Source organism: Corvus cornix, chromosome 1 (genome assembly GCF_000738735.6).
Source record: "Corvus cornix cornix isolate S_Up_H32 chromosome 1, ASM73873v5, whole genome shotgun sequence".
In the NCBI taxonomy this organism is placed as follows: Eukaryota; Metazoa; Chordata; class Aves; order Passeriformes; family Corvidae; genus Corvus; species Corvus cornix.
The window spans coordinates 91,164,932-91,178,627 of record NC_046332.1 but is presented as its reverse complement, the minus strand read 5'-3'; the positions used below and the strand labels follow the sequence as shown (position 1 = coordinate 91,178,627).

At 42.2% G+C, this 13,696-nt stretch overlaps 1 protein-coding gene across 1 annotated transcript in view; it reads right to left on the bottom strand.

Annotated features, from left to right (window-relative positions):
* The window catches only part of SH3RF3 (SH3 domain containing ring finger 3), a 119,396-nt gene extending 107,407 nt beyond the window's left edge, over window positions 1-11,989 (bottom strand). The window contains exon 1 of the mRNA XM_039549452.1: window positions 11,886-11,989. Coding sequence (XP_039405386.1) covers window positions 11,886-11,894 — 9 coding nt within the window. The 5' untranslated portion in view covers window positions 11,895-11,989. The remainder of the gene's footprint in view (window positions 1-11,885) is intronic.
* Between the last annotated feature and the right edge of the window lie 1,707 nt (window positions 11,990-13,696).

Genomic DNA, 13,696 nt, shown 5'->3' with positions numbered 1-13,696 from the left:
ATATGGCCAATACCCAAATCCTTGCAAGAATGCCAACACCAATTAAGCTTTTTCACGCAATCTGCAAAAGTTCTGCAACATGAGATGAAGGCAATGTAAGCATGATGCAGTGTGACAGTAGCTTTAAAATCCTTTTGGCCATATCACTGTAGCAAATACCTAGTGATTCATACTTCTAGAGCACTAAACATGCTGTTACCTCTGCAAGAACCTGATAAGTGTAAAATCCCCAGACATATAGAAGGACTGTTCAGCCAGTGAGATCCTGTAGCTACTAGATCAATGTCTTCTCACACAGGTAGGAAATGAGAAATTATGTGTTCAATAGTTCAAAACCACAAATTTCTTTGTAGAACAAAAAGGGGGAAAAAAATCAAACCCAGTTCCAAAACATTGTACTGAGAATCTGTCATCCCCTCAATTTGGTCTCCTTTATAACAATTGTTGGCTATTTTAACACAAAAAAATTGCACGGAACTTTGCAAACTTGCTGTCACACAAGGTTATTTCAGCAGAAGTTGAGAAGTGCTGATGGCAGTAGAAAGATCCTGTAGACCAAACTCTAAAAAACAATTGATCTGCACTAACAGTGTCCAGCAGAAGTGACAGAAAATGCTGCTTAAGGGGGATCATGCCCATTTTACCTTTGAGTAGATACTACATGAAAGCACAACAGAAGTTTAAGGTTTTCCCTTCCATGTTTGCCAGTATCAACCTTGTTCAGCCAAATTATCAATCTGCATCTCCTCTGAACTTCCATTATTATGAGTGCACACACACCCTCAGTGTCTGATGTGCATACATTATCTATATGAAGTAAACCAATTTGCATTTGTACGCTGAGCAGCTGGTCTGAAATTTACTCCAGAATAAATTTTTTTTTTAAAGTCCAAAAACCATATATGCAGCTGGGATTGCTTATGAGTGAAAAAATGTGGTATCTCTATAGCCAACAGCATATGTATTCAGTACGCAGATCTACAAATATTGGATTCACTGCCAAAAATCATTGTTAAGCAAATTGGCTGATTCTCTTCATTTTCCTGATGAACCAGAAGGAACTCGCTGAAGAGAGGTAGAGTCCTTGCAAAAATTTCAGATCATGGATTTATGGTGTGCACAATGCAGTGCCATCCAGCTAGTCCCAGAGGAGAGGGTATGTCCCTGCAGCACAGCACATTTCTGACTGGGATATGAGCTTGGATCCTTGGGAAGTGCCAGCACCACTACGATGATCCCTGATAGTGTGGCCATATTGCTGCAAACTAACCTGCTTGGAGCAAGTTCAGGGGCCTCTGCACATAGCTGAGGTGAGTGTTGTTGACCCACCTAACAGCACCCACAAGTGACACTGGAACAAGATCTTGTTTTCAAAGGGATTCAGTGGCCTCTTGAGGTGCAGAAGATGATACATGCAACAACCTCTTCCTTTGCAACACTTAACCAGAACAGCTATATTGCTTAGTTTGTAAAAATAAAAGTAAATAATTAAAAAAAAAAATCAGTCTTCACTTATGTCTCTCTTCAGAACATTAACAAATGCTAAATTCCCCCCTAATTATTTCAGATAATGGAATCTACATAATGAGAATCATTTTTAACAGACCTTCTCTGTGTTTCTACCATGGGCATATTTTTACCCACTGTGTGGAGCTGACTTTGCACATATTCATTCTGCTATTTTAGCAGTAGGAGACTAGGTTAACACACCAGTCATTCACTCCTGGAGATCTGGATTCAGTTCCTGGCCTACATGACAAGTGATAATGAGTTTGGTTATTGAATCTCCAGGGGATATTTGTTCGCATTACTAAGCAACCGCATAATTTGGCAAGATGTGTTAAGTATGTGCTAAGGATAAGACCGGGGCCAATTGCTCAAATGACTGACACAATGCAGCCTCCCGCACATCATTGCACCAAACCCCTCCTTTGTGCAGTTCTGCTGGAGGTCAGGAGCACCGTGCAGGCTTTTCAGCCTGTCCATTTTGCTGTCTGCCTGTACTGACACAGCCCAGTGCACAGCCACGCAGGTACGGTCTGAACCTGCAGATACACAAAGAAACACGACTATGTCCCTGCTATCAAACTCAGCACATAATTCAAGGTTACTTTAATCAGCTATGCATACTTTTTCAGCACTTGCTGTACCCAAGAAATAATAAAACACAATTAAAGCTGGGGGGAAAAAAAAAAGGATGTGAAAAATAATTACATAATAGTAATTTTTGTTTGCCTATTGACATGGAACTCTGCAGGGTTTGCATCGCTGGGGCTTTCTCTGCAAACACAATGCTTACAGAAGTTCATTTAAACAAAATGAGAACTGAAATTTGTATGTTCACAAAACTCCATTAAAAAAATTATGTTGGCCATTGCAAGTACCAGTAACACTGCTATGTCACACTGGCTAAGAATTTCAGGCTTGAATTTCATTGCAATGGGCAGATTTGGCAAAAGTAGTCACCTACCCTAAGGTTACTTCCACTTGATCTTCTTTTGACCCTAGTCTAGCTGACTGTGCCTCAGATTCAACAGGAGGCACATGCAAGCTTTTATAGATGTCCTCTAGACTGGTGGCACAGCCACCTGGAGAGCACATTGGGTCTTTCGTGAATGATAGCTGTGGATGGGTATATATATTTTTAACAAGTTTGGCAATCTCCTCTCCCTGGGCCTCAGTTTAACAGATCTGTGAACACAAGGTCCATCCCAGGATTTGGGAAGAGAAAAGCAGACTTTGCCTTGTCTCTGCATTAGAATAGCACATGTGTGGGTGCTACGTACCCAGAGCCCAAGCAGGCAGGATTGTCTGTGTGCTCCTGTACCTGTGGATCTTGGAAACTCTGGAGCCAAACACTGAGGTGCATCAGGAGATTTAGATACTTAAGGACCAAACGTGTTCTTCATTATTTTCTGGACTGTAGTGTCCACATCATTTAGGTAAGGGATAAAAAACATTCTGGATCCTTTCCTTGACATACTGCAGTAGAAATAAACCTGATTCATGGGCCAGAGCCATCTGCTACAGCTTAAAGTTTGAAAGGGGTTAACACTTACAGGAAATAGGAGATCCAGATGTCACATCATCACCCAGTTGTATGACAAAAGTCAGAATTCATTGATAGCTTTTGCAAGAATTAAGGTTCAGCACCTGGCAGATTTAAACCCATAGAAGAGAAGGAAAAAAGAACCACAACAGGAATAAGTCTGCTGCCATTCCAACAGGAACAATTCTCATCATGGGGGTGGCTGGTAGCTGAGTAAACCTGGAATGGCTGCAAAACAGGAAATTACTTGTCAGCCAATTCCAAGTCTTTTTTTGGCACACAAGCCTCTTGGGGGGGATAGTGGCAGGAATGAGGCATTTCTGTGTTATCATTTGGGAATTTTATGAATAAAAAGATAAAGTTCACTTGCTAAGAATCACAGAAAACCAGAAAGCTCTCCCTGCCATGACCAAGAAAGTGCATGAATAGAACTTAATTGAAGAGAAGCCATGGTAGAGCGTGATGTTACTCATAACAAACGCCAGTCAGCTTATGTTCACCATGCCCTGGGACACACAGCCAACAACTGAAGAGCTCCCATTTACATTGGAAATAATGTAATGGCACTGTTCCAGCTTTCAGTGAAGGTCTGGACAGTGGCAACATCCGGGCCATCATTGAAGGTGGATGTGAGAGATGTTTCATCTCTTGCTGGTGAGGACATGGGGCTCCCCCCACGCCACCCCCACCTTCTGGCAGTGCCTCTGAAACACAGGCAACCGCCACACTAGCAGGAACCTCAAATACAGCACCGTGGGTGAGAAAAATGGTTACAGCCTACCTGATTTGCCAGCCCATCCAAGGAAACATTGAGTCATGTCAGAAACGACAGATAAAACATTTGCTTTGATTTAGAGTGCCTGCTTTCTATTTAGGGGATGCCAGAGACTCCCAAAGTGTGAACAAGCAGCAAAGAGAGGAAGGCATCTAATCTAGTGCTTGAATTTATTTTATATTTATTTTTTCTCTCTTCTCTCATAACACTCCACCTTGCCCAGATTTCCTCTAAATCAAGTTCTGCTCCAGTCTGATGCAGTTCTTCATAGTTGTATAAACCTGTCTGCTCAAATGTTCCACCTGCAGAAAAGCTGTGCCAGCTTTAACTTCATCAAACCAGCCATAAATCCCATACGTGCCAGAAAATGCTGCTGAAATGCCAAAGCAAGCCACATTTTCCAGGTCTCCTGCTGGGAAAATGAAGCCCCTTTAACCCCAAATGAAGGATTGTAAAATCAAGGAAAACGATGATTGCTTTTTGCTAATTGGAAGACTGTTAATATAAACACCACTTTACTCAGGCATAAAGCTGTGCTTCCTCCTGCCAGATTTTAAGGATAGTATCTTCATTTATTAGAGCATTAAGGTGCATTAATCTCCTGCTAAAATCCCCAAAACGATAATGATGGGAGAAATGTGAATATTCATCTGAGATGGGGGGCTGTGAGGCCACTTTGGCCCATATGTCCTCCTGGGCACTGGGAGTTAAGGTATCACAGGAAGAATCCTTCAGCCGTGCCAGAGCCTCAGGCAAGTGTCCCCAGAAAAAGCATGTTGGCCACTAGAGTGTCAACCACAGACACTTGACCAAGAACAGAGCTGGCAACTGTCTCCAAAAATAACAGTGCCCTGAAAATCCCAGGTAGATGGGCCTTGTGATCCACTGACAATACTGTAAATCAAGATTAAGCCATTGCTGAAAAGGAAGGTCAGATGAAATAGTGTCGAGAGCCACTTTACTTTTGGCACGTCAGATACTGAGAAATGCAGGAATGTGTTAACAAAGGCCCTCTTGACTAAAAATCTGCCTCTGTGTCATGAGAAACATGAGCCGTGGCAAATTCAGATAATTATGGCCTGATCTTATTTATGGCATGATTTGGTGTAATGCTGGTGGTGTCACTAGAGCTGGGGTAACTAACACCAGCAAAGAAAGCGGCCCTATATGTTGAATATGCCGTGCCTGGACATCTCTGACTCCTGGAAGCTGCTGAGGCAGCATCTGCTGCAGGTCAGCTTTCAGCTGGAGGGCTTAAGCAGCTCAGGAGCTTGGTAACAGGATATGGGCACTTCCATCCCCACTCCTGGCTGCAGTTCAGCCCAGGTTTACACTGATGTTTGTGAATGAATGGCTGTGCCAAGAGGGGGACCCGGCCGATGTGCTCTCCTTGTGCTCCCAGCAGATGTGCTTTGAACCATGGAAGGAAAGCCCGGCACAGCTTGGTTATCTTACCAGGGAGAAACTGTTGGGAATGCAGTGAAATGGTCTCATCTGTCCCTCAGAATGAGGTCAAGGCATACTGGTGGGACAGGCATGGGGTTCTTCTAACTAGGCAAGGCTGTAAAGATTATTTATGAATATTAGTAGTTCAGCGAATTCCATCCAAATGAAAGTTGGCATTTTCAAGAAATTCCCAAAAAACAGAAATCTTCGGAAATATTTTATTCTGACAGTAAAGTGAAATTAATTTTGTTTAAACAACAGTTTAGTTCTTCTAAGCTGCAGATTTCCAAGGTAAAACCTGTTTATACTGTCTCTGAATGTCAAAATCGACCTGGTTAATTCAAGAGAAAAAGCAATCTCCTAACTTTCCCTCCAAAATCAAGAAAAATTTAGCAGGAAAACACACCAAATATTAGGGATCAGTAGACTGCTTTGGGTGCAGGTTGTCTCACTGCATCAGTAGTGCCACCTTAATGGGTCCAGGTTCCCCCTGCACCGAGAGCCAAGGACCAGCCATGTCCCCACCACTCCTCTTCCCTCTAGGGCTTCCATAGATGCTGAAGAGTGGCACTGCTGCTGCCCCCATGATGCTCCTCGCCCTGTGGGCTGTGCAGGCTCCCAGGGAGGGCAGCTGGAGTCTCCCAGGGCAGCTGGCAGAGACCCTCTGCAGCTGCAGAAGCAGGACTTGCCCCAACAGGGTGAGGTAATGGCACAGTTGTGGTCTGTTGAGTTGTGTAGCTGGAACAGGAATTTCTCTGGAATCGCTTGCTGCCTATAAATGTAAAAAAGTAGTGTGCTTATACAATGCTGAGACTGAAGGCTTGAGCAGTGGGACAGATAATATAATACTCCTTCTGTGGCAGTGTCATTAAATAGAACTTTGCATAGAAGCCAAAGCACAGCACTACAAATCTCTCTCCCTGGCAAAATCCTCACTGCCTGCATTTTTCTGTATTGCTCATTACCACCAGGAGAATGATTTATTTTGAAATAGGAGGGAGAGGAGACACTTGGCACCACAGCTTTGAAGAGTTCCAGTCTTCTGTTCTGCAAAAAGTATTCCAGCAAAAATACTATTAAGGAAAAAAAAAAAAAAGAAAGGACTGCACATTGCAAGGAAGAAAAAGAAAATATTTTGTGCAGTGTGAATTCCTAGATGATTCACATCCTTTCCCCCCTTCCTCAACATACATTCTTACAGTAGTGTGACCTCTTCTGCAAAGAGTCTTTCCTTGATGGGGACATCCTCCGAGGAAGGTCAGCACAAAGTGGTTATGCAAAAGAAAAGCTCCCCCAACCCTGGTGTTAATAGTGCTAATGGGAACGACTGGTAATAGGAGGCAGCAAATAACAATGGCCTATCACACGGAAAAAGGATGGAGGCACTCAATGAGATGGCAAATGTTGACATAAATTCTGAGTACATGACACATACGACATCTGCAGAGGGGAGGGCATGAGACAGCTGGATACTCTGTGTTTGAGAAATGAGAAACTCTAATTAATTAAGCTGTAGTGACCCCTTGCCATGGCAGAAAATACTCTACCTTCTTGCAATGTCTTGTCTCTATTTTACTGCAGTTCCCTGAGGGGATTTTAAGCACATGGGGCACTTATCAGTTTCCCAGTCTTTTAAAAAAGGTTCAAAAGAAGTATAATTCTTTGGCTGGCCCAACACAGTAATGATTTTTTCCTCCTGAAAAAATAAATACATAATGATATTAAAACTCCTCTTTGCATTTAGTTTTAATTTATTGTGAATTCCTCAAGAATGAGAGGAAATGGCCTCAAGCTGTGCCAAGGGAGGTTTAGATTAGATATTAGGGAAAATTTATTCACTGAAAGGGTGGTCAAATATTGGAATTAGCTGCCCAGGGAAACACCACACCTGGAAGTGTTCAAAAGCATGTGGGTGTGGCACTGGGTGAATATGGTTTAGTGGTGAACACAGTGGTACTACGAAAATGGTTAGACCTGATGACCTTAGAGGTCTTTTCCAACCTGAACGATTCTGTGATTCTGTCATCATCTAGTCATAAGCCAGAGGTGTCTTTGACAGCAAACTCCCTAAAAATGCAGTAACTCAGGGTAACCTGCTCCAGATCTCTGATGGCTACAAAATTATTCCCAACTTCCATAGTTACAGCTTCACCTTCCCTCTTTTTTAAATGTCCGAGGCAGCCAAGTCTGGAAGATGATTTGAAAAGTGCATTGGAGATGCTGAAGATGAGCAAGTTTATGTTCTCGTCCTCCACAATGTGGTTACCAATGCTCAGTTATGCAGGAGGTCTTTGCTGTTTCTTGGACTACCTGACCAACCCCTCATCTCAGCTGTACAACTTTGCCTACCCCTCCCAGTCAGCATTTCTACCATCATTAGCTGCACAAGTTTCCACTGAGTTTTTCCCAAAACTGTTATCTGTGTGATGGGCAGTTGTCATTTTGCTGCTACCCCTTCTCTGGCTAAGCAGCCCTGGAAGGCAGCTGAATTGGGTAAGCTGGACAGCGGGGCCGTGGTGTCTGATTTGTCAGGAATCAATCACTGGCTGCACAGTTCACTGTCTATTAGAAGGATGCTGTCATTTGATCATGTACATGTAGGACTGCCAGTTAAGTCACACTGACAACCCATTGCCAGCTCAGTACAAGGGAAAATACCAGTGCTGCCAATATGACAGCTTTCAGTGAGGCACCTGTGGGAATGGGACATTGTGACAGGGAACAGGCTGTTAGAGTATGCCATGTCACAGCCCCAGAAAATCCCAGAGCAGAGCAGTTTAACTACTACAGACTCGTTACCTACTTGTCTTCCTTCATTAGATCTTGTCCAATCTCATTAAGCTAACAACCTAACCAACAGTAATAAACCCCTCCCTCAGCAAACACTGTGTAGCTCTAATTGGCATTAAGAGGAGATACCTGCTGGTCCCTCTGTGTGTCAGAAAGGTGCTGTCCTCCAGCACTGGCTCCCCTGTGGCAGCCAGCACTGCCCATACCTGCTCCCTTTGAGGCCAGGCAGCTCCCACCTCCTCCAGGAGCAAAGCCAGAGGGAGATGCACTCATGCAAGCAACAGCTCTTCCATAGGGCTGGGAAAGGGAATTTAGGTACAATTTTCTTATGCCCTGCTAATGCTGAATGCTGTTCTCCAGCAGCAGAGTGTAGACCACTGCATGCCCTGTGAGACTCTGCCTGGAGGACCAGCACTGTCAAGGATGCTCCTACAACTAGGAGAGCACTGGCCCTCTTGTACAGAGCTTTTACATTCTTTAAGTACTGCACAAAATTATATTTCTACATCCAAGTATGATGAAAATTGGCAATACACAGCAGATTTACTCAACTCAGATTTATTCTTGTACCAGCAGCAGCGAAAATCTGCCTCCTTGGTTTACTCCATGTAGCTCCATTTGTGGAATTATTCATTAGCACTTCATTTATAAATCAGACCTTAGAAAAATTATTGGCAGTATCTCCCTCTTTCAAATTCCAAACTTTAATAAAAATAGATTTCCTTTTCAGTGTTCTGTGTATACAGTATCTAGCAATAATTTTTTAATGATGTTTGTAAAATTCAGTCATAAATCTTTACCACCGTCTTTTGTTTATGCCACGGGTGTGCCATTGAGCACAAGTGTTATTTAAAAGGGAAGATGCACAGAGGACAAGTCCTTTTAGTCCCCCATTGCTTCCCTAAATTGTTGCCCCAAGGAAGAAGGACTATTTTGCTTCATCTTTCATAACTGGTTAGACACAGCTTTCTGACTTGCTTCAGAGAATTTGCTGCTCTTGGCTCCTTGAGGTACAGCCATAGGACTGGTCCAGGTTCTGCTGGGGGCTGGTGCTGAAGAGCTAACTGGGGTTGGTGAAGCCTCCCTGGTCCTCCCTGCCAGCTCCCAGCCCACACAGTCATGGAGTTAAGGCACCATTTGACATCTCAAGGAAGGGCAATCACTTGCTGGGATGATGTGACTTGACCACATGCCAAGTCCCCATGCCTCCTTATCCACTTAGAAACAGATTAGCACAGTGTGCATTTTGCTCAGAAACATCTGAAAAGATTAATAAATGACGAGATCGATAGTGCGAACTGTTCCTCCCATGCATGCTACCCTCCTCCCAGCTAGTGCCAAGTCTCATAAATCCATCAGGAGCCTCCAGGTTTTCAACTTCCATAAAAGACTGAGCTCTTGGAGGCTAGTGGAGCCTTCTGGTCCTTCTCTGGTGAAGAGGGAAATCCATTGTAGGCCACAACAAAGGCATATCCATTGGCCATTTCTTCTCCACAGGGACAGGCAAAAGCCAGTGGCAAATTCCCTCTTGAATCAAATTTGGTGTTGTAAGTGTATCTTTTAAAATACAAATATAGTTTTACAAATAAAGAAGGTTTTAACTCCCATCTTTAGGGATATGAGTGGATAATGCTTGTCTGCTTTAGGGGTTAAACCCCACCAGATGATTTTCCTATCTAAAAAGGAGAAGGCAAATTTTGCTGGAAAACAAATTATCTTGCAGTGCATGTATTAATTGTAAAAATTTATTTGGTTAACAGAAATAGTTAAAAACCCCAGCTACTCATCTTATGCTCTAATCAAGAAAATACAATTGCCTGGGAGATAAATATTTCTGTTTACTATTTATAAGTGTTAGTAAGCCTCATCCCATGAAGTAAACAATTTTCATTTCCAGTCCAAGAGATTCTCTTTACTGAAAGAAAAAAGCACAATCTGATTTTTCAAAGCACACCAAAACTGGTCAGAATTAGAGAGGCCAGTATTTACTTACAGAATTTCCTGCTCTTGTGATAATCCCCATCATTTCTCACCCTATATGACACTCATGCATATTTCAATTTACATGGCACATTTGCTCCGACGATTTATTAAATTAAATGGCAAAAGAGGAGGATGGGGAAGAAAGCCCTTAAGTGGGAAGAGAGGTTTAGAATAGATCCGAAAGACAGCACATTGTGAGACAGATGATAATCATAACTGGGGCACTTCTGTAATATGTTTTTGAAGTAACATGAATTTAAAATTTAGACTTTTCCCCCCTTTGATCTAGCTAGTCTGTGGTGATGGTTTTTTGTTTGTTTTGTGCACCTTTTTTTTGTTTTTGTTTATTGGTGGGGGGATGTTTTGTATTGGTGTTTTTTAAGGAACACTTAAAGCACAACAGCAGTGAACAAAAATGTGGTGGATGTAAGGAGCACTTGATACCAGGGCTTCAGCACTTCACGGAGGGAACACTGAGGGCAAGGTCTCTGGTTTACAGATCAACACCTCCTATCAGTGGTGCTTTTCAGGAAGCCTCTTCATGCTGTAAAAATGGTCTAAAATTATCAGGCTTGGCTCTGCGTTTCTTTGAAAGTAAAACAAGATTTTGTACCAAGTGAAGAAATGTTATCCACCTTCTGCTTCCACATACTAAATGCCCTGTTTTACTATTCATCTGTGGTTGTTTTACCAGCAGGAAGGTGGAAAGGAAAATGTACAAATTCAAAAATGTCTCCGTAGACGGAATGGAGTCATGTACCTATTGCATTACTGACTCTGTCATCTGCTGTGATAACAAATATGTATGGCAGCAAGAAACCCGAGAAACCCTGCAGACCCCTGAGCAGATCACCCTGTGCATGCAATATGATCGGGCTATTGTTTAAGACCTGTTTTAGGGGATGAAAATATTTCTATGTCAACGCTGTGAAGGTAAAACCAGCTCAAATTATCTGCTGTGTAAGCACCATTCACATGAATGAAATATGCCCAGGGACTATGAATCTTGCGACAGACCTTTCCTGGCTGTATTATCCATAGCACACTCTACGTTTCCAGATAGGAAACACATTTCTTTACTCCTTTGTGTTTGTTTACCTTGGTCTTCTCATTTCTACCTCACATTACTCATATCTGCAAGGCAACTGGCTCTGTTGGGGTGATAAAACTGACAGTTTCAGAGCTGTCATATCCTTGCTCTGAAAAGAAAGCAGTTTGCCTGTACTGCTCACAAGAAATTCAAGCATGAAGGCTCACCCATGAACAATGGTCAAACCCCTTTCTGGGAAGCACTGAGGACAGGCATTGTCAGTTGCTGGTTGGAATTGTCCATTGCAAGGGCTCTCAGAAGAGTCCACCTGAGGGGATGTGCTGATGCCCAGCCAGAGCCTTGTGAGATGCTACTTGTGACATGGAGAGGCTGTGGTGCTTTTTAACAACACTGGCAACAATGCTGGGCTTTCTGTAGTGCACATCACCACTTCTCCTAAACACAAGACCAGCAGCAGTGACAAAAAGGAAGAGCTATCAGATACAAGCAGGAACAATTTAAGAATTTGGTATGCATACAGAACATCACAAAACCAAATTAACCACTTTAGAACCCCCAAATTACATAGAACTGTCTGAAAAATAGTTAAGATTACTACAGCAAAAAACACTCTCACTAAAATTCTTTAAACTTAGAATGTAAAGAATTTTAAAATTCCAATTTGTCCAGACTTTTCCCTCTTCTAAAATTAATTTCAACATTTAACCTGATGCATTGAAGGCACTTACAAATAAAGCAGCCATCAATAAGTACTTAAACTGCTACTTCTCTATGGAGATTTGCTGGCTTACCTTTGCCATCACTACATGCAAGCTGAAAGAGTAGGATCATCCCAGGGAGGACAACAGGCTGGCTTCTGCTTTGGCTGCAGCTGGTGCTCCCCTGTCCTGCCAGTCCTGCACTACCATAGGCACAGCACGTCCCACGAGCAGCAGCAAGAAAAAAAAAATTCCAAATGCAAAGAGGCAGCAGAAAAAATACAAATAGCTGAACAAAGGAGCACTCTGCAGACAAGTAAAAAGAAACTCAAGTCCTTGTTCCTTTCCTAGAAATATTGTTTGTACCAGTCTAAGATGATAGTACAGACATTTTCCCAGGGAATAAAATTATCTTGTTTTTCTGAAGATAACAGTACAAGCCTAAAACAAAAAGGATATGGAGTTATTGTATCCATTCCAAGAATTTAATCTACTGAATATACTTGTGCACAAAACCAACACACTAATATGAAGTCAACTTCTCTTTATCCATCTGATTTGTTCTTATGAGTCATATTAAAAGAATAGCAAATTTTTTTCAGATTCAAAATCTAAAAATTTTCAAGATATCTCAAAGCATAAACTTTTGAATGGTTCAGAACCACATGACATACTAAACCAAGCATATTATTCCAGTTTAACATCAAATTCCAAACTCTCCTGGCAGATCCTACGTCGAGGATCTTTGCCCTGCTAAGTCTCATTTCTGCTAATCATCTGCTGAAAGCTGAATAAATATGCTTTCAGGGCAGCCAATGTGCTTTGAGGGCTTTGGCTGTCTCTTGACACAAAGGATCCAAATTTTCCTCGTTCCTGGTTCTTTTGGTTGTTGTTGTAGTTTTGAGAAAGATTATGTTAATTCCTTGAAAGTATTCCAAGCTTTTTTTTTTCCTTCAGTAATTATTTCCACATCTTTGAGTGCTTCCAGCTTTGGAAATATTTCCAGGATTCCTCCTGGTGGTCACTTTCCCCATCACATAAAAGGTGGTAAGCATGCCACATTTGCTTTTCAGTAACTGGAAGGCATATAGCTGGCTGCGGAATAAAATTACTCCAAAGCTAGCCTTGGCTCTGTTTCAGTTTCAAAGTTACTTCTTACTTCCACACAGCATTAATTTGGGGATACAGCAAACACATTTGTCCTAATTTTGAAATCAGACTCAAGGGTTTTAAGTGTTGTTTTCACTCACACTGCAGTAGATCTCTCCACTTTAAGGAAACATTTGCTACATATTTTCAACCGGTGAGGTTTAAAATCTCCTTAAGGTGATGACCTTCACAATGATCCATTTCCATCACAGCTGAATTTAAAATACTTCTCTGAGAGTACACTCTACCTAATTTTCCCTGCTGAATGAGACTTGGTTTAGAAAGCCTCTCTTTTGGACAGGATGGATTTCCAACTTAAGTTTTGAAGCATATCACGAAAGTTAGAGAGAGGTAGGAAAAATCAAAACAGGAAATTGACCTTCAGAGTGATGGGCATCCCCTGGCAAAGGACTAGCTGGTGAGCAGCTCATCACAGCAGGGTTGACTTGGCTGTCCTCATTCATGGAAGTAGGCCAAGGCATTAGAAAGGAGCTTTTCTGAGGAAGTGAGGTGAAGCTCAGTGTGAGGGTGACAAGAATTAGCTTGTCAGCTGGTCAAAAAAGCCAATCTCTCTTGCTTAGTCCTCTCCTAAAAACTGGGACTTAACCCATACAACCACATTTTGGGTTTTTTTGCATTTCCACTTGGAAGTCTGAAAGACAGGGTGATCTAGGGCTCTGTGATGCTTTAATTGATTCACTTGGGAGCCACCCAGATTTGAATTCCTGATTTATGTTAATCACAGGCTGAAAATT